Source organism: Daphnia pulex, chromosome 3, assembly GCF_021134715.1.
Source record: "Daphnia pulex isolate KAP4 chromosome 3, ASM2113471v1".
Classification (NCBI taxonomy): domain Eukaryota; kingdom Metazoa; phylum Arthropoda; class Branchiopoda; order Diplostraca; family Daphniidae; genus Daphnia; species Daphnia pulex.
This window is the reverse complement of record NC_060019.1, coordinates 2764855-2790418: the sequence shown is the minus strand read 5'-3', so window position 1 is coordinate 2790418 and position 25564 is coordinate 2764855. Positions and strand designations below refer to the sequence as shown.

Here is a 25564-nt window from a genome sequence, read left to right as displayed (position 1 = left end):
GATCGGTCATGGAGTTTGTGTTCTTGACAGTAGAAAGCCCCCGAGCATGAATAGTACTGAATCGGCGTTCCAAAAACAATTGGATAGCTAACTGCCTCCTATTACTAATTTGGTTGAAATATAATGCCCCTAGTGAAGTTTAAGCAAATTTAAAACTCTGTCTTAAAGTATTGTATAAGAAAAATCCCTCTCATGGCCGTAAATTCTTTTTGTGTGTCCTGTCTATATTGCATAGAAAATTATTAAATTCTATCATGAACACCCCGCTTCCATCCATGAGCATTGATAAGAAAATCATCCGTGTATGCGAACGTTATTGGTGGCCAAAAATTTCGAAAGAGTATACGCAAATATGTGTTGTCATGTAATTATTGTCAGTTTCATAAGTGTGTCCATGGATTCCCTGCCGGAAAGCTGCAACTCATCCCTCCCACCTGATTGTCCTTTTCATACCGTCGCAATGGACCACCTTCGTCCCTTCATACCGTCGGGATGGACCAACTTGGTTCCTTCAAATTAACGAGTGGTGAAAAGGAACATATTTTAATGTGTTTAGACTACATAACTAAACATGTGGAAGCAGCATCTGTAACAGACACTACCAGTGCACTTGTGGTTGAGTTCATCAATGAAAACATCCATTTCCGTCACGGTGGATCCACTAGGATTATTAGTGATCATGGCACAGCATTTTCTTCTCACCTTATGGAAGAAAAACGAAAGAGTGGGAAACGCATCACGTGTTGGATGGTGGAACATCCTAAAACGTCCGGATTAGTCGAGAACAGGATGATAACTCAAGCTCTGTCAGGATACGTCAACACGAACCATGATGATTGGGATTGGCACCTTCCTGCAGCAGTTTTTGCAATCAACACTGTTCAACAAAGTATTGCCGAAATTTCACCTTTTCAGCTCGAGTATAGCCGACTTCCGTTTACAACATTAGAAAATCATTTTCCGTTGCCGAAAGAGTGTCCGGAACCCTTCGAAGTTTTTCTTGCCCGCATTGGAGAATTTAGAAAAGCTGCACGCCTCAACATTGTAAGAAAACATGAGAAGTCAAAACGCCTGGTTGACTTTCGGCGTCGAATAGTACGTGATTTCTGCCCTGGCGAGCTGGTTCTTGTCAGAATAAAATTTAAAGAGAAAAGGTTCCTGCCTAACTATGTTGGCCCTTTCCAAGTTGTGATGAAAATCTCCCTCACAACATCTTATTTTACTGCTGTTAATGCAAAATTAATAGAAAACCTGATTTTATAAAAAATTCAAGTTTTATCAACATTTTTGAACAAAATTCGTTGTTTTTCCTTTGGCCAAGACTTAGAAATTTTTTTTAATTTTGCCTGGTTTAGTACGCTACATGTCGTGTCGGCAGTCTTCATATGTATGCTGTACTCTTGAACGTCCACAACCTACACTCCCTCTCTCCCCTCTCTTCCATCCACCCGATTTCAACTCCTTCAACCCTTTCGAAAAAAAGATGTGACGAGGCCTAACCTCCGAAATTAAACGTGTGGCCATACCATTACCTCCTAAAGCTTGATTCAAATGTCAATTTTAAAAATTTATTTGGCATTGTTGCGCCAACGGCTTCTTGATAGCATCAGTTAAATCATTTTTTTGTGGTTTACTTGTTTGTCTTGTCCTCTTTCGTGTTTAATTTCAAATGCTTTATTCATAAATTTCATAAACAATATGCTAACAAATTCAAATAAATTCAGAAAAAAATGTTTCTAACAACTAGCCCTTCTCTCCTCTAAGCCTTTGCATGTTCTACCTATTCTAGAAGAGACTAGGTAGGTTATCAATCATCAAATATTCGTAAAAATTATATATCTCTGAGAGGTAGGAAAGACACATCATCAACTTTCATTTGACATTCAAAAATTACCAGGGGAAAAGAAAATGACACAGAGAAAGCGATATCCGTCGACATCTTTAATCAAACATTTATTCTGAATGCACCGTTTACAGGAGTGTCGTCAACTTACTCAGACGGTAATACTGATGACACCAGCACGACGAACTATCCTGAAAGGAACTATTACACAACAGCGATTGAATACTTAATCTGGGGTGTTTCAGTAGTTTTAGTAGTAGTTTTTTTGGACATAATAACCAAGGACATTCATTCTCATCCTCATCTGATCCTCATACCATCTCCTCAATTCATCCCATCTCCCCATCTCATTTCTTCATCTCTTCTTCAATTTCATCACCTCATCTCATCTCATCTTATTATCTCCTAATCTAACTCTTTGACCTTCCGGGTTGCAAAACCCTCCAGAAAATCCTTGTCGTATGGAACTGAAACGTATTTGAGATTCAATAGTTTTGTATAGACGAAAAAGACAAAGTGAAATCCCGTTGTGTACATCTGCAATTCTACCTGAAAATTTTATAATGAAGAGTAGAGAATATTGATGTAATATTTCGTAGTACACAGCCACAATTTTACCTGATAGTAATAATCGTGTCCCTTTTTCATGTAGTACTGCTGATTTTCTTCACTAAATTGCAAGGGAGAGTTAGGATGTTCAATTCCCTGCCTTTCAGTGATACATCTTTAACTGGAAGGGCACTTGATTCTCAATCGTGCCAGTTCCTATGGTTGGTGAAATAAAGATTCCATCAGGTGAGGATGACAAGTAGAGCTCTTCCACAGAGATAAACATTTTGCATTTTGAAATTTGAAATCCTGGATGAAACCCATTCCTGCGAATTTCTTTTTCAAATCTCTATCTTTATCTCTATCTTTGTCTTCAACTTCTTTATTTCCTTGTAATTTTTATACATGGCTGAATTCTGGTGTGAATGTGGTGAGTGGTGTGTGTGAAGTAATTATAATATCTTCTCTTCCACTTTCTCTGTCACTATCGATTCGGAAGACAATTAACGATTTTCAGCATTGGATCTTTATCATGTTGAAAATTCAGAGTTCTCAGCAATGTTGTCTAATAAAAATTATATTTTCAATACAGTTTCATAGATCACTTATTTCGCACACACACCATTGATTGTGGGAAAAGCAGACAGCGTTTTTGACAGTTTTTTTCCTTTATTACTTTGGTATTTAGCCTGAGTAGTAGGCACAACTGAAAGTAATACAATTATGTGTAAAAAAATATTATAGTGAATTGCTCACAAATTATATCAAGGTCTATACCTTTCGTTGTACTATTTCCAATTGTGGCACTAGAAGGCTGACTTAGTGTACTACTAGCTTTATTTGTTTTACTTTTTAACCTACCTGAAAAGAAGAGGAAGAAAATCATGTAACAACCACAACATTTTCTGTTAAACACACAAAAAAAAAACTTTATGAAATTTGAGTGGTTCGACAAATATCGTTGGTTTGACTTTTTGATTTTTGGAGGAATATCTCTGACGAAAGCTCCGAATAATTAAAATGAGTCTTCTACGAGGAGATCTATTTCTTGTCAAGCGAAATATCAGATGAGGTCCTAAAAAAGTATTTTAATACGGATAATAGGCACTCATCCAACAGTGGAGCTACTAAATGAATTCAATAATAAAACGAAGAGATTTGCGCAGCATAGATTAAGTTTTCTAATGAAATACAATTACAAACTTTTTAGTTTTGAAATCCACATATTGTAACAATGCTGTGTTTTTGTATTTGAAGGTGGTGATGGAGAAGATGCGAAAATAGAAATACATTGCTTCTCAGATGATGTTGAACACTAAATAGGTGATAAATGTAGAATGCCTGCGAAAAATTATCTTTCAACTACGAAGTCAGCACCATGGTAATATTATAATACCTGATGATCAAACTTGATGAAGAAGTAGTAAGACGCAGCAACCGCTACTCGTGTAATCTAAGGTATAACCCAACATTTAACAACAAGATTTATATCACTTATTGCCAGGTTGTTTTGTTTTGATTCCAAATAACCCGACCAGAATATATCGATATTTTTGATTTCATTGGCTCTTTGTACAGATTTCTTGGATTTGTGAAACATCGGAATCGCACAAGAGTATTGGACAAACCAACAATTTTCACAGCCGTCCCATTTTCACAAAGATAGTACGAGTCCTTTCTTATGTTGGGTTTCAAATGTTTTTTCATTATGTGCCCACACAGGCCGCATTTTCAGGGTTGAAGTTTGAGGTTGTAATAGTCTGATCAATTTCTGAGATGTTTTCAAGTTCTTAAATTCTTCTTGACTTCTTTCCAGTACTTTATTCGGGGATCTTATAAGTGAACATAAAAAGTTTCGAAAGGAAAAGCAGAAGTCGAATCCAGTGGACCGTGAATCTCACAATCGTCTACTAAATATGTGATGGAGTGCACATTGTACACCAGATGATTACTTCCGTAAATCTTCCCAATTTAAAATGAAAATATTGCAAACATTTTCTTGCTATTGTGAATTTTTTGCACATCATTGGAGAGCACAGAATTCTGACTGCCAAGTGTAGCTACAGGATCATTGTACTGTTCACCTGACAAAATCCCTTTAAAAATTACAGGTCCAATATAGAGAAGAAGGGCTTTTAATTCAACCACTTTTAAGGTCTTGGCGTGTTTAAACAATGTAATCACACGATGGAATTCTTGTGGGTAGGATAAATGAATCCGATGAAGCCTTTTCTCCAATTGTACTCTTTCCCATGGTCCTATTTTATCCTTGAAGTGCTTCTTACTCTAGTGTCCTGTCCAAATTGTGAGAAGCCGCTTAAAAACTCCAAGAAGAACTAGATGCATATAGTCCAGAGGAAAACTAGATATCATGTCAGTTTTCAAATGTAGTAATGGGCTTGAACTTTTATGATGTCCTCGGTGTAGTTTTGCTAAAAACGAGGCGTCAGTTCTAAAAAAAAATCAGTCAATTCAAAAAATTTATAGTGCAAGGATATACTTAGTCGTAAACGCCTTTCTGATCGCATCGCTCACACCCAAAATATCCAGTATGACCAGTAAAAACTTTAAGAAATGCTCTAGCAGGGGCATCACACACGGAGGAAGATACCTCAATTGAATAACAAATTTATTCGAATTGAAGGCATTCACTCTGTAAAGCTATCAGTTCTTCTAGATATGGTTTTAAATAGTATTTTAGAATTGGTGGCTTTCCCTTACCAATAAAAAGACTGACAACAAATGGCCGGGCATCAATATATTTTTATGACTCTTGATTCCTTGATTCTTCTCTTGATTATTTTTTTAAGAATAGTTATTGGAAAGGTTGGTATGACGTGCCCTAACTTTTTTATGGGTTTTTGCTACTTCTCCTAGGCCACTAAGAGAAAGTTTCTTTCTTCCATATAGCAGTGCAAGTTCTTTTACAATATCATCCTTGTCGACTAGCAATCCAAGGGAACTTTTAGAAGTAGACTACTTATTAATGCGCTTCAAAGCCGTCGCTAAAGCTAAAACTGATACATGGTTAGAAAAGAGGAAATGGCAATTGGTAAAAAAAAACATTTCAAATAGGCGGTCAAGCAACGAGCTGATTGAAGTTGATATCATTGACGAAAGTACTAACTCTGAGCAAAAAACAAAAGGAAAAAGTAATCGGATATTTAACGAAATGGAAGCCAATTAAAACAATCCATCGGTGAAAGGCAGACCAACTAAGCGTTCAAAATTAGATGTTGTTAAAAATTTCACTGTTCTTGCTGTAGTCCCCGATCTACATGTGAAATCCGTTTTTTGACGTATTCACGAAAACCAATAAGGATGTAAATGTGTTGTTAATTAAAAATAAAAGATAAACTTGAATAATTATTTTCTTAATAGAATTTGGTATTCAATTATGATTTAACCATGAGTTTCTACATTAAAAAGAGAAATTTCCCCCCATTTCCCTATGCTTTACGTGTTTTTTATTGGGACAGTGTTCCCCATCACATCTGAAATTTTACTGTCAATTTCCTTCAACATACTGATTCTTTCCTGAAGTCGCAAAGAAATTGGATACATTGTTATTACTTAATTAATTAGCAAAATTAAACAATATACATTATCATAAGAGGGCAGGCAGCAACAAATAGACTCCAACCAAGTGTAGATTGAATCATAGAGATAATTTTTTTTATCTATAGTCCCCTGCGACCATAAAAAAAGATTTATACTTTTCATAAATGATCTGGACAATACAATTTGGACACGAAACAAATTTTTCAACAACTGAAGTTATAGCAATATTGTTAATTCAAACACAAACTCTACGTTGTTGGGAAAAAGTAATACACAAAACCTGTGATGACACTGGAGACCAGTAACTTGAGTCATCCATGTTATGTGATTTGATTGCCAAATGCTGTTGTGGCAAAACAAAAAAAAAATTTAATTCGATCGTTTTTCCAAGTTGAAATGAAACCAAAGAAAAAAGCACCACGGAAGTTTTTTCGGAAAGCTAAAATCTATTGCACTCTACGCGTGAATTCCTCCACCAGTCCTCCACTGTTGAAATTTGCTGTTGCCCAGTGCATCCACAAGTGGCTATTTTTTGCCATTTTGGCTATTTTCAGTATGTCTGGCCATGGCCTGGCCATTTACAAGATTTTGCTAAAATGTTTGAAAATACTTAAGATTATTTAAAAGAACAAAAAATACCCTTTTTGTATTTTTTAGTTTCATCTTTTTCAAGCGTTTGGGTTTGGCAATGTCGCGACTCGCTACATTATATTGTAAATTAAAGTGGAGTAGACTACAAATTTCCAATTCAAAACTTTCAAGTAGTAATATTTCTAAGTTTCTGATTTCATGGATTAGAATAAGTGTCAAATGTCGAAACGACCGTCAAATAGAGATTCAGAGGCCGCAGCCGCTGAAAGATTTTTCAGCCATATGAAAGACACCAAACCTCCTAAGAAAAACGGCCTTCACGACAAATCGGTCGATGCTGTAGAAGGGAAAGATTTGGTTAAAAAGTAATGGGGCAAATGCTGGTAGTATTACAATTCCTGAATCGCTGTACAACTTGCTAAAACAGTGAAAACCAATGCTGCCATTGTAAGTTCTGATTCTGATTAGCAAGCAATATCTCACGCTTTGAATCCTGTCATCGTAGTTAATTGTTTTGCTTCATTGTTGGTTCCTGTATTTTTACTAAGGTAAACTTGGAAATAATGTCTAACAGTTTCAAAGAAAAACTTGTTTTTAATAAAGAAAGTCTGCAATGAGTGATTTCGATTTTTTATGTACATAATTTTGGGTGAATTTTTGGTTATTTTCAAAATTATATTTGGCCGTAATTGGCCATATCTGGCAACGTCGAAGGCTAAATGAAAAAAATTGGTGTTGCAGATCAATGCAGCGTTGCCAAATTCGATTCTACAAACACACGTAGTCTTTAATTCATTAGGTAAATTCTTTGGTCTCCTTATTTGTATTGATAAGTAAGAAAAAATCAGATATAGTTAGATTATTAAACCTTTCCTTGTAGATTAATAGACCTTTCTTGGATCATTGCCTAATTAAATTTATTACAAATTGAATAGATTTGCAATTTAGAAAATTAATTTATTTTCTAAATGACAATATTACTGTTGATTTGATAACGAAAAGTCGTATTGGACAAAAATTTCGTAACACTTACTATTGCATTATTTAGTGTTGGTGGCAGCACAACCTGAACAGTAATCTTTCCAGGGTTCTTTCCAGTACGAAACCTCCCGAAGTAAAAATTGGAGCGTTTTTCAATCGATCCAATTTAATATCCATTTGCATGTAAGATGTCTGGTACTTTGAATTGATAATCCGGACTGCTTTGGTTGACATATTTCAACAAAAGCTCCATGTCTTTATTCTTAAAAATTTTAAAGCGGCCGTGAGCCCGTGACCTTTTATATCAAGCACAAATTCCCTGTATTCCACTTGTGCAACTGCTTCTGCAAGTCTATGGAAAAATTATTTATTATTGGAATTAGAAATAATAACTAATGTACAAAAATTACTGTTCCTTTCTGGTATCACTTTCAACATTACAATCTAAGTTTCTAACTGTTTGTTAACTTGAATTATCAAATTTTCTTTACAAAAAATGACTTGTTCTGTGACCAAACTGCTGATGGAAGAAAAATTTGTTATTTTCGGAAAATGAAAAATTAAATAGTTTTCCTCAATGTTCTCTTCTTCATACTCTACTTCATTCTGGATACTGTCATCTCCAACTATAAATTCAAATTCAGCTTCTTGGGGTTGGTTTTTTGGTTCGTCCATGTCTATATTTCTGATTTTCACCACAGCAGGTATTGTTGCACCATAAGGAAATTTTTTTTCGCTACGAAACGAATTTTTTCCGGGCAGAGGCAAAGAGACATGTGTTTGATAATTTAATGTAGAAATGGCTGAGCTCTTGTCATCAACACGGTCATCGCCAACTATTAATTCAAATTCAGCTTCTTTTGGTAGTTCTTTTTGATTATCCATTTCCAATTTTCTCATTTCAGCTAGCAATTTTTCCTATGGAATAAAAATGAAAGGTTTAGTTTCTTGCAACATTTTCGTATAAGACGTTTTACCTTAGACTCAGGATGTAGAAGAGCTTGAAATTCTTCCAGGCCAATGATGGGGCCTTCAAAACTTTCCAAACTGATTGAAAATTTGGTTCAGCAATGAGTGTTGCAAGGTCATAATATTTGGCTATACGCTCCTTAAATGCGGAGGAATGATTTTCTTTCAGGTGTTTTTTCAAATTTGCATGATTGGAATAGCTATTGAAGCAAAATTCGCAATAGCCTCTTTTACGGGTGCAAAATTTATCCAGTAGTTTTTTTTTTTAATTTCCTAAAATATTAATCTTTGAATGGGATGATTTGGGACCATTTTTTCAATAACTTATGTGAAAAAATGAAATTTTTTATTATCATTATCACTTTTATTTTTAATAAAGTTACAACCTACCTCAAATGTCGTTGGCTTCCTTTATTTTTTGGTTCAGTGCTTCGTGGAATGTTGTTGTTCGCTGGAATGCATCAATCATACTAGCTTGAGACAATTTCCAAGCGATGTCTTTGTCTTTCAATCCTAATTCCTTGAAAATAAGGAATATAATTTGTTTTTATTTGTTACATGTTTTATATGAAATAAGATATTTACTGCAAAGTTAGCTTGTAAACTTGGAATCATATGATTGCTGTGCAATGGCATTTTGCCAGAAAGTTCAATTAATTTCCCTACACATCCAATAGGAGTGTAGAAATTTACAGCATTAATCTGCTTAAGAATATCAATAATTTCGTCCGTCAAGCGGTCGTGTTCTGTCCACATTTCGTTTTCCTTCTTCAATCTAGAGATCCATTGAGTAAGGAAAAAAAATAAAATTGTATAGCCAACCATCGGAGACAGTATTTCTTTCACTTTCTTACAATACATCTTTTGATGATGATGATGATTTCTGTTTCATTATAGTTGAGTGCGCAGTCTTTGATGCTTTGTTGCCCACTTTTTCCTTGGGAAAATCAGATTTCTTTCCTTTCATTGTTTGTGAGACAAAATCATCATCGTCATTCAACATAAAGATAACAAGTGTTAAGTTAAACACCGATCAAACACTAAAAACTACACTGACTTTAGTTATCTGACGAAATTAGAAATCATAATATATATATAAGAAAATAACGAACTAATTTACTATCTACATTTTCAATCCATAATTTAACGAAAGCAAACACATTTACAATAGAAAAATTTTACCTGGTCTACTGTGCTGACTGAGCTAGATTTTAAGATGTTTGAAACCGAAGCTTGAATTCTTTTCTGGGCCAAGATCTTTTAAGTTTTTTTTGTGATTTTGCATGACTAATCAGTGCACCTTTTCCCATGTAACTCAAGACAAATTTGTGGTTACACCACCGACACTTACAATATTTGTTCTTGCCTTCCACTTTTTCCACCCACTCAATAAAATCTGGGTAGAGCTCGGCATTTTGACAAAAATAAAAAATAATAATAACAATGTAATAATTAATGAATTAACAATGAATTAATTTAATTTGCTTATTTATTTTTTTCATTAGTTTTCTTTATTTACTTTGCCAATGAATTTATAATTGAATTTACACTGATTTGAAAATGGGAAGTCTTGATTCAGCAGTTTTGATTGGCAGTCAATTACGGTTATTGCTGGTGGATAGAGTCCTCGCTGATGAAATTTACAAGAAGCAGAGAGAAAAAAACAAGATCAAATATCTCCACTGTTAACATGTAATCAGAAAACTGAGGAAACCTTTGGTATCGACTATTGATTTAAAAAAATGACAGATCATTCTAATACTATTAAGATGCAATATATGAATAAAATTATGCAATATTGTGATACAATTATAAGTTTCACTTCAGCACTGCTATTTGTCAGCAACTACACAAATGCTTTTTGATGCCCAAATAGGGTAAAAGTAACACATATAAAAAACCAGCCTAGAGAGAAGAAAATTTAAGAACTGGAAATGTGTGACTAATTTTCACAGAACTACTTTACTTATTATTAGCAGTCATCCACGAACAAATGATATATTTGAATAACTCCTTACAGCTTTGATTTCCAATCTCATTCTCGAAACCGTCGAAAAAGTCAAAATGTCATGTCGACTAATTCTTGAAAAAGTGTAATAATTTCCCGCTACGAGCGCTTTTGGTATTTTTACATAGTCAATTTGCCAATTTTTTTTTTAATCATAATAAAATATCTAGAAATTTTAAAACCACACATTATTCCATCTAAATTAGTAATGATTTCCATCTCATAATAATGATTTCCATCTCGTGGTAGCATCAATCGTCCCCAAAGCTCTGTTGCAGGCGGTGGTACTCCTTCTGTACTTCATGGTTATCGCACCAAATAACTGTTCTTTGATAGAATCTTCGTCCACGCAATCCTAATGAGCTCATTCATATGACTTTTTGCATTGAATATTTGATTCAAAGGCGAATTGCTCGTTGAATAAGGCTCTTGACAAACTAAACATCAATATTATTGATCGTCAACGTTAGGCTAAATAGTCTTAGTCCATTTTTTCATTTTTTTCTTTCTTCGGTACAGTTCTCTTGGTAGAGTTCTTTTTTAAGCAAACAACTTTTTTTTAACTTTCTCAAAAGTCTTCTCTTTCACTTTTTCAATCATTTCTTTAACAGGAGTGCTGGTTAGAATAGCCGTCTTTCGTTGTCTCGGAATTTGAACAGCCGTCTTTGTAGGCCCTTGGGAAGAGGAAGTTATCCAACACTGATCCGTCTGTTGTTGCTTGTGATGATACGGATGTATGCCTACTTGGAGATGATGATCCTTGCTCAACCAAAAAGGCATTTATTAAATCACCTACGGGTATCTCTTAAATTGGGATCACATCGATTTCTTCAAGCGTATTAGGAGGCAAAAGCAACGATTAAAATTTGTTTGTCTGGTTTTGGTTTGGTCGATCTGTCACCATTGACGGAACAAGGTCCTCTTCGGTGAGAATGTTTCGATTGTAAGGGTCACACCTGCTTTTTCAAATCCAGCCATAATTTTTTTGGGTGTGATAGGACGTGGAAGAGCCTTCTTTACAATTCCTGGAACATGACGGATGGCCTGGATGATTCTTCAGCCAGGCTTCTATAGCTCCGTTTCCATAATTTTTCAGTGGGCCATAAACTGATAAATGCAGTGGTTGAAGTCTATGAAAAGGAAAGCATTATAATGCCATTTGCCTTGGCATAATTAAGTCCTTCCACGGGCAAATGGAACCCATGGTTGTCCACAAAGCCGGTTTATCTACAGATGGGCGAATATGTTTGACGAGGTGTTCTAAGAACAACACAAAATCCTTTTCCGTCATCCAACCAGATTTTGTTGTTGAACCGCTAGACCGTAATGGGGCATTCACGAAAAAATTGTCTTTCATTTGCACTCTTTGAAATAAGAATGAATCAATATTAGGCTAGGCCAACTAGAAAAAATAATGATTCTACTCCCTATCTTGGGAAAAAAAATGGGGAACACTATTCCCTGCAACACTGACAGCCATCAGAGTGACTAATGTGCCTCAACTACTTTATTGATTATACTGACAGATTTGAACAGATGGCGTATGTTAAACAGTCAAACGTTCATCACTGGACTACGTACTCGTAGCCTTTCACTTTTTACATCGATTTTTTTTTCTACTTGGCAGACGGGGAGGGGCCGAGGGGGGGCATTTTTCCCCTATAATTAAAGAAATCATCAAATCAATTAATTATATAAATCATCAAGGAATATACATAAAAAAGCGTTCATAGAAACTCTTCCCGGAACTGTGAAACACCACGTTAAGCGGGACAGAGTGAAAGAACATTATTTAAGGTCATTGAAATGGTTCGAAGTCTTTGAATTGTAACTTTTTCCATTGCCAACAAATGTTTAATTTAGTTACACGAATTTCAGTTTATATTTTAATAGATCGGTGTCAAACCGAGATAAGGTATAAAGATCGGAAAATTTACGTCCAGAAGTTCCGTGCAAATAGTATTTCTACAAATAGCCGAGGATGATAGCTCCAGGGTTTACCTTCCACCGTGTAACTGGTTATACCAAAGACAAGAGGCAAGGGAGTTTCCTGAACTTGGAAGGTTGCGGATGTTCCTAGACGGCATTTCACACCTTTTTATGATGCGATTATTGGAAAACAGCCTTTTTCCACACAGAAAAAATGTAACCCACACTTTACTCCAATTACAAATGTGGAAGTGGAATTCCCCGCTAAAAAGTGTGGGTACCCACTTATAAGTGGACTAGTCCTGTTTGGGGCACACCCAAATAAAGGTGTGCCTCTCCACTTAGGGCCTAAGTGTGGTTAATTAATTGTAATTAAAAAACCACACTAAGTGGGCAAAAAAGTGTGGAATAAGTGTGGGTACAATAAATGTAAATACTTAAATATGTGATTTAATAAATGTCTTTATTGAAAACATGACATCATTCGTACAAAAAGAATCCGGATTGCGGTACACATACAGAACAATACTACGTTTTAATGATTAAAAACTGATTGTTTAAAAAATTGTATTAAAACTGATTGTATTAAAAACTGAAGTTGACTTGATTATGAAACAATATGTAAAATCACATCGAAAGTCATTCCATGTGAGTTGCAGAACGAGAGACAATAACATTAATGCCTGTGACCTAATTCAGTAATCAAGAGCCTCATCACTTGCAATGTGTTCGGGTGCGTTGACAAAATCTTGATTTGACGCGTTTATTTTGCCTCTTTTACTAAAAAAATCTCGAAAACCGCTTTTATACTCAGAATATTCAAGACAAAAAAAATAGAAATAAAGAAAATAAAAGATTAAATTTTCTAGAGCATTATCATTCTAGATGAATAACATTTTCTTCAATCACCAAACTGAAATAAATAGGGTGCTCCATCGTCCCAGTGACAGCAAGGAATGACTACTTATGGTATGTAGAATTTTTCTTTTAAGCCAAGGTTGAAATGCAATAATTTTCCTATGGCAAAAGAAAACCGAGCGTTTCGATTAAGCATTAAAAAAAAGTAATCACCCTTTCAAAAAGGAAAAGGCGACCTAGTTTATAGTCAAAGCTGGCTTTTTTAGCTGAACAATTTAATTCCTTTTTTCATGCGTTGCAAATGCTTCATTGTTCTCAATGAGGTTTTTAACAATCTGTCTTCTAAGCTTGTCTGAATTTAGAATTTCTATTACTTTTATCTTATCCTACATGAAATTCATGTTAGCTGAATTTTCGTAAAACACAAAAGATATTTAAACCAAACATACCTCTTAAAGCACCTGCTGTGAACTTGGCGGCTTTTCAGTCACGAGATTTTATTTGCTTGAAAGTAACACGTTTTCACAGGGAATCTCTCATCCTGACATCCATCCCAAGGCCCAGCACTGCTGTAAGTTTCTTTACGCCGATTGAACACTTCATATACTTACTGCTGGGTGGTTGCACTGTTGTTACTACGCAATAATTCCATTAAACGTCGTTTATACTTAGCAGCTGGACAAAATCTTGAAACCCGTGCCAGCCAGGCAGCCACTTCTGTGTCATTCAGCAGCAGGAAAGATTAACCGTGAATTTCGTTTCTTGTTGAATTGTAGTTAAGAAAAATTGGATTATAATTTCAGATCCATAATAATTATTGTTAAATTACTTATATATAAACATTTAAGTATCTCAGTAACGTTTTGCCCAAATCTCTTTGATTTTAAAAAAGCATTCCACTTCATTTGCACTCCACATTTTCATACCATTACAGTTTTCTTCCATTTTCTGCAATATACCTCTTGCACATTGCGGATAGCAGGATTCTTGTAGTCCGACAACGCTGCAATCCGCCATATTGAGAAAACCACACCCTTTTTTAACTCTGTCTCTTATGGAAGTATTATTTTAAAGTGTTTTTTTCTCTCTACTGGTTAACAACTCCGACCAAAGGATAGAATTGAAAAATACTACATCATTCAGGTAATCCGTAGCATGTAAGTTTTCCACTATTGAAGTAGTGGAAGTCATATTACTAAAATGTTTACATTACAAAGATATTACAATAATTAAATTGTGCGTAATATACACAGTGTGCAATTTTGAAAGCTGGAGCAAAGATAATATCACAAATCGAAATAAACTAAAGTAACAAATTATAGTGTGGGTAATCTTTAGATATTCTATCCCCAAACATTAACGGGAAATTTCGAGCGGTACATAGACTTTGATTAGCACGCTGCTTTAACTTCCTCGTTCAAATTAGCATCCGTGAATCGAGGGCTTGCTTAGTTAGTTGAGTCGTACCTCCCGAAACGAAATGACGCAATTCTTTCATTTAAGCACAGCGCATTGAGTCCGTAATCTTTTTTGTTAATGTTCTACTCTTCAATGCACAATTTTAACAAAAAAGGGCCAACCTTTTCTGGGATGTCATGCATACAATCAAATAAAAGGTTTTCCCTGAAATGAACAAAATTTCTTTGATTTAAAGGACACACACCCTTTACTCCTGTACTTCATTACCACTCGGAAATTAAAAAGCGCATCCTGCGCCTGATAATCAAGTCATTACTTCGTTCTAAACACGACGTTGTCTGTCGTTCCATGATCTCAAATTTCATTTATACTGATGTTACAGACACGACGCAACTTTTAAGCTGATGAACTCATAAAACCACCAATTTTATGTGCTCCCTTTGTCTCGGCACAGAAAGCAACCAATTTTCCGTGGACATGGAAACCAGAGCGGTGAGGAATGTCAAGCAACATCCTTTCATCGGATTTCAAAATTAAAAGTTCTTTAATGAATTGTTCAATTACAAAATCAAACTCCTGTTCTTTCAAATCTTTAGTTTTCACAGTGCAAAAGGAAACATGTTTTTTACAAGAATTTTCAGGTAATGGGATATTAAATATAACGTAACAGAAGTTGACCTCTTCTAGACTCTTAACTTTACTGCACAAGGCATTCGTCATCTCCACGTTATAAAAAAACCCTGTAATCTGATCGCAAAAGAAAATCGTTCAAAAAATTTGTGACTGACAATATGATTACTATCCCTGTTACCGGGTATAAATCCGTCAGTCGATGGTTTCTCAGAAAAAAATTATCAAAAAATAAATCCTGTTGGAAACGAAAGACGTCCCCAACGGCCGACGACGAGATCCGGTCGGACAACCAGGATTCCGGCCCATTTACGGGAATACGATCTTCGGGGCCCCAGATAGGTGGCCCCTTGTCACCCGCCTAACTGTACTGATTCTTTGTGCCCTTTCCCCCCCCCCCTGGTGTCAATGTAATGTTCTGGAGGGGGTCGGGCCCTCGCTCTCTCAATCTATCCATACTACAAGTCAGTTCAATACAGTCAGGTTAGCAATCTCAAATCAGTGTCATCATCTTTATTCATTTCATCCAATATTCGGTAAGGCAACTTTGACACTACTTCCCTGCCGAACATGGTCCTTCGAAACCTTATCTTTTGAACCAAAATTTTGTGAAACTGACTGAACGAGAACGCTTCCCAGCAAAGCGTTCGGGTTTCTTTGGCAACAAAAGACCCACTGACTCTCTATCAACTCAAACTGTCCCTTTCTAGTTAAAATTCCAATCAATTTAGTTAAGTGTGTATGTGTGTGTGAATTCCGACATTTCGTCTAGCCGTCATCGCCGTTTTTTTGGGAAACCGCGTGGCGGCCTGAGGCGTCAGAAAATCTGAGCGCCTCACACACACACACACACTCAACTGTAAAATCTGTCTCATTTTTCCTAAAAGTAAAAGCATTTCACTCTCTTCTTGTTTGTATTTCTCTTAGATCGTAAAAGCATTAACATCCATTTACTCTCTCTCTCTCCCTAATATCGACTTAAAATAAAATTAAAAAGTAGACAATTAATTATTTCACCCAGCTCTTCTTGCGTTGATAAATTTTTTCTTTTGTTTTCTCTCTCTACTTTTTCCCACATTTCATTTTTCACAATTTAACCTTTTCGTCTTTTTTCTCAACGCTCCACTTTAGCGGAGCTCCAAAAGCGGGCTCCTTTTCCTCATCAAAATTAGGCCCGAACAAAAACGAAAGCGGCACCAGCTCCGCCTGGAAGGAAAGATTGCTCCATGGACGGGCCCAATCAGAGAGCCTCTCCATAAAAACACGAGGGAAGGACGACGCGAGGAATACCGAAACCGGCCGATCGTCCCATGCGCCGTCCCATCTAATGACCCGGTCATCCCGACGCCATCACCAGAACAAGATGCGATCAATCTAAGCCGGGCTTTGGATCGTTTAGATGCAGCTGCCCCTCCTCCAAAAAATGTCCCGACACCGGCCGAGTGGGCTGAAATTAAGAGACAACTAACAGCACGTCCCGTCCAAGATTATAGAATCACCAGGGGGCTGTTTCACGGCCCCAAACAGCATCAGACGGTCGCGCCAGCCCAAGCAGCCGCCGAAGTGGAAGAAGAGGGAGCCGTCGGCGTAACAGAAGAAAAAGAAGAATAAGGAGCAGTCGGAGGCGAGGCTAGCGAGGAGGACGACACTCTTCAAATGCTCTGCGAGAGCCTGTCAATTGAAGAGACGATCCAAGCCCCCATTCCGCCAACACCAATACAAACAGAGCCAACACGGCAAGGCCGTTCAAGAGGAAGGGGGCTACTGATGTTCTCACGAGAGAGTCTCGAAGAGAGCTTTAGGGAGAGCCCAAGGGAGCGATACAAATCCAGGATCGCCTGGATCAGAAGACTGGCGGAGCAATAAGCAGAAAATAATTTTCCCATCACTGTATTCTAAGGAATGTCGAATTGTCGATAAATACAGGATGCGCCTCTCTTCAATTAACTCACTTTAACTTTTCAATTCTCAAAAAAAAAAACATTCTTACATCAAACGGGAGACAAAACAAAAGCTGACCTCCATAACAAAAACTTTTACTTTTCCTCTCAACAAACAGGAACGCAGCATTCCAAAGGTGATTAAGTGAATGAGGGTCGAGCCAAAACTTAGCCGACCCGCCGCTCGTCACGCCATCTACTGAGAGGAAGGAGAGACGAAAAACTTTCACTCTCCAACAACACCGGCAGAGGCGCTGCAGTCAAACTTGAAGCAGCCACTCTCCAACAACACCGCAAGAGGCGCTGCACTCAGAACTTGAAGCAGACACCTCAAGCAAACAAACAACAAACAAACAGGCTCAACAATTAATAATTAATCAAAACAAACTAATCTAAATCTTTTTCTCTTTAAAAAAAAAATAATAAACAATCAAGATGGCCCCGACAAACGAAGTGTCTCGGAGAGCCATGAAAGGCCACGTCACTCGCTGGATTAACAACATCCAGCAGTACGCAGACGTGCAAATAGATCTTACAGTCCTTAACGTAGTGCAGGCAGCCGAGTCCAACTTACGTATCAACTACGGCAAATACAAAAGAATCTCGGAACTGGTCGCCAGAGACATGGACCTAGCAGGAGTGACCCAAGAAAAATTTCAAGCAGAAATCGACAGCCAAATCCAAGTTGATGAATTGATTGATTGATTGATTGATTGATTTGATTTATTTATAATGCGCATTATCCAAATAAAGTTCTAATGACGCGGAAAGTACAGTCAGGCTAAGAGTCACAGAAAAAGCATAAGACACATCAATCGAAAAGGTGCTTGAATAAAAGAGAACGAAACTTGGGGAGTGTGGTGGCATTACGAACAGCAAGAGGGAGTCGGTTCCAGATGGAAGGAGCGACCTTTGCAAAAGATCGATCACCAAGATTAACATGGCGAGTGCGAGGAACGCGAAGTAGAGAAGATGAAGATGAGCGTAGGCTGCGTGAGTTTTCAAGAGGAATGATTAGGCGAGTCAGGTAAGTAGGTGCGGAGCCATGTAAACAGCGATAGGTCAGGTTGGCAATACGAAAAGTGATTCTGTCGTTGACACAGAGCCAATTAAGGGAGCGCAGATGGGAACGAATGCTGTCTCTCTTCCTCACACGAAGAATGAGACGAGCGGAAGCATTTATCACGCGCTGCAGCTTAGAGAGCAAAGTGCCAGGAAGATCGGCGAAAAGAGAACAGGCATAGTCAATTCGAGAGAGGACAAGAGACTGAACAAGGCACTTAGTAGTAAGAGGATCCAGAAAGCGCCGAACTTTGCCAATACGCCACAAGTGAAAGAAAGAGGACCGACAAATATTGCGAATGTGGGAGGACATCGAAAGATGAGAATCAAAAGTGACGCCAAGGTGTTTGACTTCAGCAGACGGTTGAAGAATGCCGGAGCCCATTTCCAATGGTAGAGGGGCAAGTTTGTGGTCTTGATGAGGTGAGACGGCGTAGAAGAAAAGACAATTAGAAAGGTTGAGGATGACATGTTGATCAAAAAGCCATCGATGAAGATGTCGGCGACGCGCTCCAGATCGTAAAACGAAAAAAAGAAGAATTCAAAAAGAAGGAAGACGCTGAAGAAAGAAAGCGGCATGACGAGACGCTATTGCTCATGCTCAAGACGCAACAAGCAGCAGCGGATGCCGTCAGGGCCCAGGAAAAAGCCGATCAAGATGCACCCAGGGCCCAGGAAAAGGCCGATCAACGCTGCCAGGGCCCAAGAAAAAATCGATGAAGACGCTGCAAGAGCACAGGAAAGAGCAATCCGTCAACAAGAAAATCTAGATCAACAGAACTTATTCCGACAACTGATTGCTGCCATTCCGGCAGCAGCTCCACCAGGAGCGCTGGCAGCTCCAGCCGCAGTTGCGTCAACTAAACTGCTCAAACGTCAAATCAAGCCGTTCAAAGGGGACGTGCTCGAATGGACGGCCTTCTGGGAAGGTTACAACGCAGCCGTCCACGAATCGGCCATTCCGGCGGTTCAAAAATTTGGATATTTGAAAGATTACCTGAAAGGCGAAGCACAGCTATGTGTGGAGAATCTGGAGCTGACAGACGCAAACTACACCGTCGCAGTGACCCTCCTGAAGGCGATGTACGGCAAACCGGACGTCCTGATCGAGGCTCACACCCACAAATTGGACACGCTGCAACCAGTGAGAGACGTAGCTGATACAGCGGCACTCAGGTGCTTCCAGCTGACTATCCAGTCACATATCAAAGCGTTGGAGACACTGGGAGTTGCAAGAGCCAGCCACGGATGTCTCCTTGGATCAAGAATTTTACGCTCGATCCCACTCAAACTTTAAGCAGAGTGGGCCAAATCAGCAAAGCATAAGGTAACACCCATTGATCAAGTATTAAAATTCATCGAAGAGCAAGTTGAAGCTGCAGAGCGACTCAGCCGTCTGAGAGCTACAACACCAAAGCCGGCCCAAAATTCTCAACAGCCGGCCAAATCAACACCACCTACTACACCGACAGCTTCTCAGCTCGGAGTCAGCAGCAAGCCGACTCCACAACCAAAACATTCAAGCAAAACAAGAAGAAATGGCAGTCCACCACCAAGGAGACAAGCGACAGCATCATCTCCAAGAAAGCCAATGCTGCCATGCGTGTTATGCAAGGAGATGCATTGGGCTATCAACTGCCCAATGGAATTGAAAGAGAAAAAAGCAGTCATCACCAACGAAAAAAGATGCTCTAATTGTTTTGGTCATCACGAGACCACTGTTTGTTTTAATCCACACAGGTGCCAACGATGCCGAGCCAAGCACCACACATCCTTGTGTGCCGAGAAAGATACCAGATTCGGATCCTCAACTATAATTCCAAGCAAACTTGTCGCTGGGAGCAGCTCAACAACAGCATGTGCAAGCTCCTTTGGTGAAGTTATCCTAAAAACAGCAACCGTTTACATTACAGGCCCAAATGGAAAACAAATCCGAGCGATTCTCTTCCTCGACGATGGCAGCCATAGAACATGGATTAAAAGGCAGATTTCGAAAGAACTTCAACTGAAGATCATCCAGGTGGAACAGATCACGACCAGGGCCTTCCGGCAGACAGAAGCCCCTCCAGCAGAAACTCACAACGTAGTCGAGATGACGGTGCGGGGCACCTGGCCAGGAGCCCCAACGGTGCGTATTGAAGCTTTAGAAGCAACCGACAAAGTTGGAAGCACCGGCCCGTACCAAACTACAGAATTTGCAAGAAAGCTCTGGCTGGAAAATGAAAATTTGTCAGACGACCGCTTCGAACGTGATGGTGGAGACGAGGACGTCGGGATTCTTGTTGGAATGGACCAGATGTTCAACATCATGTTCAACAAGCCAGCAACTATCAGCCCGTGCGGACTCAGAGCCTACACTTCAAAACTTGGAAAAGTCATCGGCGGTCCATCACAAGAAAAATCATCGAAACAAAGTCAAACAATTGTCAGTCAACTACTAATTAATTCAAACGCTCTCTACCACAAATCACCTCACAGCCATCGAAATTTTTCAACAGCATCCAACCAGACCAGTCAGAAAGCAGGGAGACAGGAAATTCCAGTCTCCTTCCACTACCAGAAAATTCTGAACAGATCTGCTTTTTCGACAGGACAAAAGAAAACAAAAGGTTTGAAATGGAGAAGTTGAATTTTGATCTCTCGTTATTTTGGCGTCTAGAGAATTTCGCCAATTTGAACGACTGTGTTGCTGTGGAGAAGGACGATCAATTCCGCTCCTTCTGCAACGAAATCACGCGATTCGAAGACGGCAGGTATTGCACGCCAATCCCATGGACGACTGACAGATGGAGACTGGAAATCAACCACCAGATGGCAGCTACAAGATTGAGAAGCATGCTGTTCAAACTACGCAAATCTCCAGTCGACTTAGCCAACTACACCAAAGAAATTAATCAACTGATAGCAAACGAATTTGTAGAAGAGGCTAATCTTAATTACGATGGCCTCCACACTTATCTACCGCATCATTCAGTCTACCGGACGGACAAGGCCACCACAAAAATTCGACCAGTTTTCGACGGCGCCGCAAGATCCAAATATGGGCCGAGCCTCAACGATGTTTTGGAGACCGGACCGAATCTAAATCCTGATCTCCTCTCGGTCTTAATGCGCTTCCGGATGAACCGGATCGCCTGGATTGCGGATATTGAAAAAGCATTCCTCAACATCGCGCTGCAGCCCGAAGACGCCGAAGCGGTCAGATTTTTATGGCCGAGGGAGCCGAAAAATCCCGACTTCGATTTCATCGCATACAAATGGAAAAGAGTGCCATTCGGGCTAAGTTCAAGTCAAATTCCTTTTAAGAGTGACCATTAATAAACATTTGCTCTCAGTCAAACCCAGATTTCAGAAGACAGTCGAACAAATAGAAGAGCAACTTTACGTGGATGACTACCTTGGAGGAGCAGACAACGTGCCAACAGCCATTACCACGGTGGGAGAGACCGTCACGTTATTTTCAGAGGCCCAACTCAACATGAGGAGCTGGGCAACAAACAACAAGCAGCTCCGTGACTTTCTCACCGAAAAAGAAATGTCGAACCAGATCGTCGGAATCCTTTCACCCACAATGGATGGCCAGCACAAGGCACTGGGTCTTAGATGGGACACGAGCTCCGATTCATTTAAATTTGACCCTACATCTATCATGGAAGCAGCCGTGGAGATTGGAGAAAAAATCACCAAAAGAAAAATTCTGAGCATCTCAGCAAGGATATTCGACCCAATTGGTTTTCTAGCTCCCACAGTTTTACTTTTAAAAATAATCTATCAGAAACTTTGGGAAGGAGACATAGGTTAGGACGATGACGCCACACCCGAAGTGAAGAACACCTGGAGCAGCATCATGAAAGGACTCAAGGATCTACATAATTTGGAGATCCCACGATGGATTGGATATTCAAAACCTTCCGTCGTTTACGCAGAAATTTACGTGTTCGGCGATGCATCAGAGGCAGCCTACGGAGCAGTAGCCTACGCACGGCTCCAACTGGAGAACGGAACTCCTTACACCATTCTCCTAGCCAGCAAAACGAGAGTGGCGCCTCTTCCAAAAAAGAAAGTAACGTTACCCAGACTCGAACTACTAAGCTCTTTGTTAGCAATCCGTTTAGGAGAAAAAATTCGAACCTCCCTTCACACCGAGTCATGGAAAACGACTTACTGGACAGACTCCCTCGTCACACTTGGATGGATTAGAGGAGATCCTTTTCGTTGGAGACCGTTCGTGCGAAACCAAGTGGAAACCATCAGAAAATTCTCCAACGCGGAATGGCGGAGACATTGCCCCGGATTGGAGAATCCAGCCGATCTCGCTTCGCGGGGAGCGCCAGCGCATGCGCTGGTGGAATCGAAACTTTGGTGGCACGGACCAACCTGGCTAACAGAAGAAGAAAGCGAATGGTTGAATTCTCCAGAAAACCATTCCACCGAAACTCAAGAGAAAATCGAGGAAGAGGTCACGAAGAAAACGGCGACCGTCTCCTTTGCAGTGGTCGAAACCGCCCAGCCAATTGAATGGCACCTCGAAAAAATCTCTATATGGACAAAACTACTTTTCAGAACAGCCTGGATCAACAGAGCGCTCAACCGTATGAAGAAAAGAACGCGCGGCCCAGGACTCGAACTAAAAGAAATAATCACAGTCGCCGGAAAAGAAATTACAATCGACAAGATAGTCACCGAAGAGCTGAACGAAGCGGAGCTAGCCATCTGCAGACACCTCCAAGTAGAACGCTATCCCAAAGCCTTTTGGACACTCCAGCTCGGACTGCAGATTCAACCAAAGGAGAAAATCACATCGCTCCGACCGGTCTGGGACAATCGAGATCGACTCATCCGAGTCACTGGAAGAGTGGCGCTCGCCCTCAGGGATCGAGACATTCAACCACCGATCCTTCTCCCAGCAAACCATCCTGTCGTAACAATGTTGATAACTAACAAACATGTATTTAATTCACACACAAGAGTAAAAACGACACTGTCAGAACTGAAAGAAAAATATTGGATCGTGAAGGGCCGCCAACAAGTGAGAAACGTTTTGTACGCCTGTGTGAAGTGCAAGAAGCTGACTTCACCTCCTTTCCGACAAATAGCAGCACCGCTACCAGCCAACCGACTCCGCGATGCCAGGGCATTCGAAATAACCGGAACCGATTTCGCTGGACCGCTGTACTACAAAAACGCGACTCCGAAAAGGAAATCCAAGTCGGCGCCATCCGTCGAACAAGTCATTCCGGAACCTCCACCAGAAGAAGAGAACCCGGATGCAGCGGAGCTTCCCACCGAAGAAGCTCCCGAAGAAGAAGACGATGGTGACCAACTGGATCCAGCGCACCAAATCAACAAAAAGCAACCGAAAAGTTACGTGTGCATCTTTATTTGTGCCGTGACGAGAGCGATTCATCTGGAGTTGACCAAAGACATGACGGCTCGCTCCTTAGCTCCTCTGTTAGCTTTCCGTCAATTCTCCGCCAGAAGAGGCCCAGTGTCAGTGATGTACAGTGAAAATGCCCAAACTTTCCGTTGTGCGTCTCGTTATCTTAAAAACATTCGATCCGACCCATCCGTTCACGACCTCCTTGCCATGAGAAGAACCAGCTGGATCTTCTCCGTTAGCCTCGCTCCATGGTGGGGCGGATTCTGGGAGAGAATGGTGAGGATCACGAAAGATCTATTGAGACGATCCAACGGGCGTGCATGTCTCGCGTATGACGAACTGGAAGTGAGTTTAATCGAAACGGAAAGTGTGATTAACGCGAGACCGTTGAACTACATTGGAGAAGGAGCGGACGATCCGCTCTCGATTACTCCGAATCAGTTTCTCAACAATCGTCGTTCAACTTGTGCTACGGCGGAGCCAGCAGTCAATCTATTGGCTCCCGATTCAACAAGTGAACTACTCAAGAAAATGGATCAGAACAGGCGTGATTACGTCAGTGACTTGTGCTCGCGGTTCGTTTCCGATTACCTGATGCAGCTGGATAATTTCCACGCAAAAGGAGCGTCGGGCAGAAAAATCCGCGTCGGAGAAGTCGTCGTAATCCACGACAAACTTTCCAAACGGCTCATGTGGGAGACGGGAGTAGTTAAAGAATTACTCCCCAGCTGCGACGGCCTAGTCCGATCCGCAATAGTTAAATTCCCAAACGGTGAATTATTAACCCGAGCCATTCAATGTTTATATCCCGTAGAACTGAGAGAAGATCAACCGGAAGATATGGAGATCGCAGACGGTGCATTGAATCCGGAGCCAGCTGAAGCAACTGCTCCGCAATTTCCAAATCCACCTGATCCGGCTCCACTCCCATTGCTTCCGATCGATCCAACTGACGTCGAAGAAGATGATCATGTGGCCAATGCGGCCGCTACTGACGTCGGCGAGGTCGAGTCCCAAGGCATGGGCTCTGGTGGGGAGTATGTTGGAAACGAAAGACGTCCCCAACGGCCGACGACGAGATCCGGCCGGACAACCAGGATTCCGGCCCATTTACGGGAATACGATCTTCGGGGCCCCAGATAGGTGGCCCCTTGTCACCCGCCTAACTGTACTGATTCTTTGTGCCCTTTCCCCCCCTGGTGTCAATGTAATGTTCTGGAGGGGGTCGGGCCCTCGCTGTCTCAATCTATCCATAAACAAGTCAGTTCAATACAGTCAGGTTAGCAATCTCAAATCAGTGTCATCATCTTTATTCATTTCATCCAATATTCGGTAAGGCAACTTTGACACTACTTCCCTGCCGAATAAATCCTTTGAAAAAAAACCTGTCAAGGTTTTCGCACCTAAATTAAAAGGTTCTTTTTACAGGTTTTGGAAAAAAATTTCATAATTCTATTTATCACGGGACGTTCAATAAAATCAATAAAAAATTTCCTCTGGATTCTAATAATTAAAGTATTGGCCGAAAAAAAATTTTCTTTATTTATGCATTTAAGATCTTAAAGATCTAACTTTTTTGCATTCGTCGTTTTCCTTCAAAGCACAAATCGAACTTTATGTCAAAAAATTAATTGATAATTTACTGACGTTAAACTGAAATGACAATTTTAACATTATTTTACTTAGGAAGATTGAGAATTATAAATTTTGAGAAATTTCTTCAAGGTCAGCAATAAAACCCCGTGGGGTAAATCAATATCCATGAAATTTTGAATCCATGAAACATTTGTGTCTACATATTCCAATTCACATTTCTCAGAACCATCTTCCACTATAATGGAATT

The 25564-nt window shown here is 39.7% G+C and overlaps 2 protein-coding genes across 2 annotated transcripts; both read left to right on the top strand.

Annotated features, from left to right (window-relative positions):
• Window positions 1-18917: 18917 nt before the first annotated feature.
• Window positions 18918-22142, top strand: LOC124189926. Its single transcript, XM_046582443.1, has 4 exons — window positions 18918-19590; window positions 19639-20949; window positions 21000-21629; window positions 21676-22142. The coding sequence occupies exons 1-4, from the start codon at window positions 18918-18920 to the stop codon at window positions 22140-22142; spliced, it is 3081 nt and encodes a 1026-aa protein (XP_046438399.1).
• A 45-nt stretch (window positions 22143-22187) lies between these two features.
• LOC124189925 lies at window positions 22188-24863 on the top strand. The gene has a single exon (XM_046582441.1). The coding sequence runs from the start codon at window positions 22188-22190 to the stop codon at window positions 24861-24863; it is 2676 nt and encodes an 891-aa protein (XP_046438397.1).
• Window positions 24864-25564: the final 701 nt, after the last annotated feature.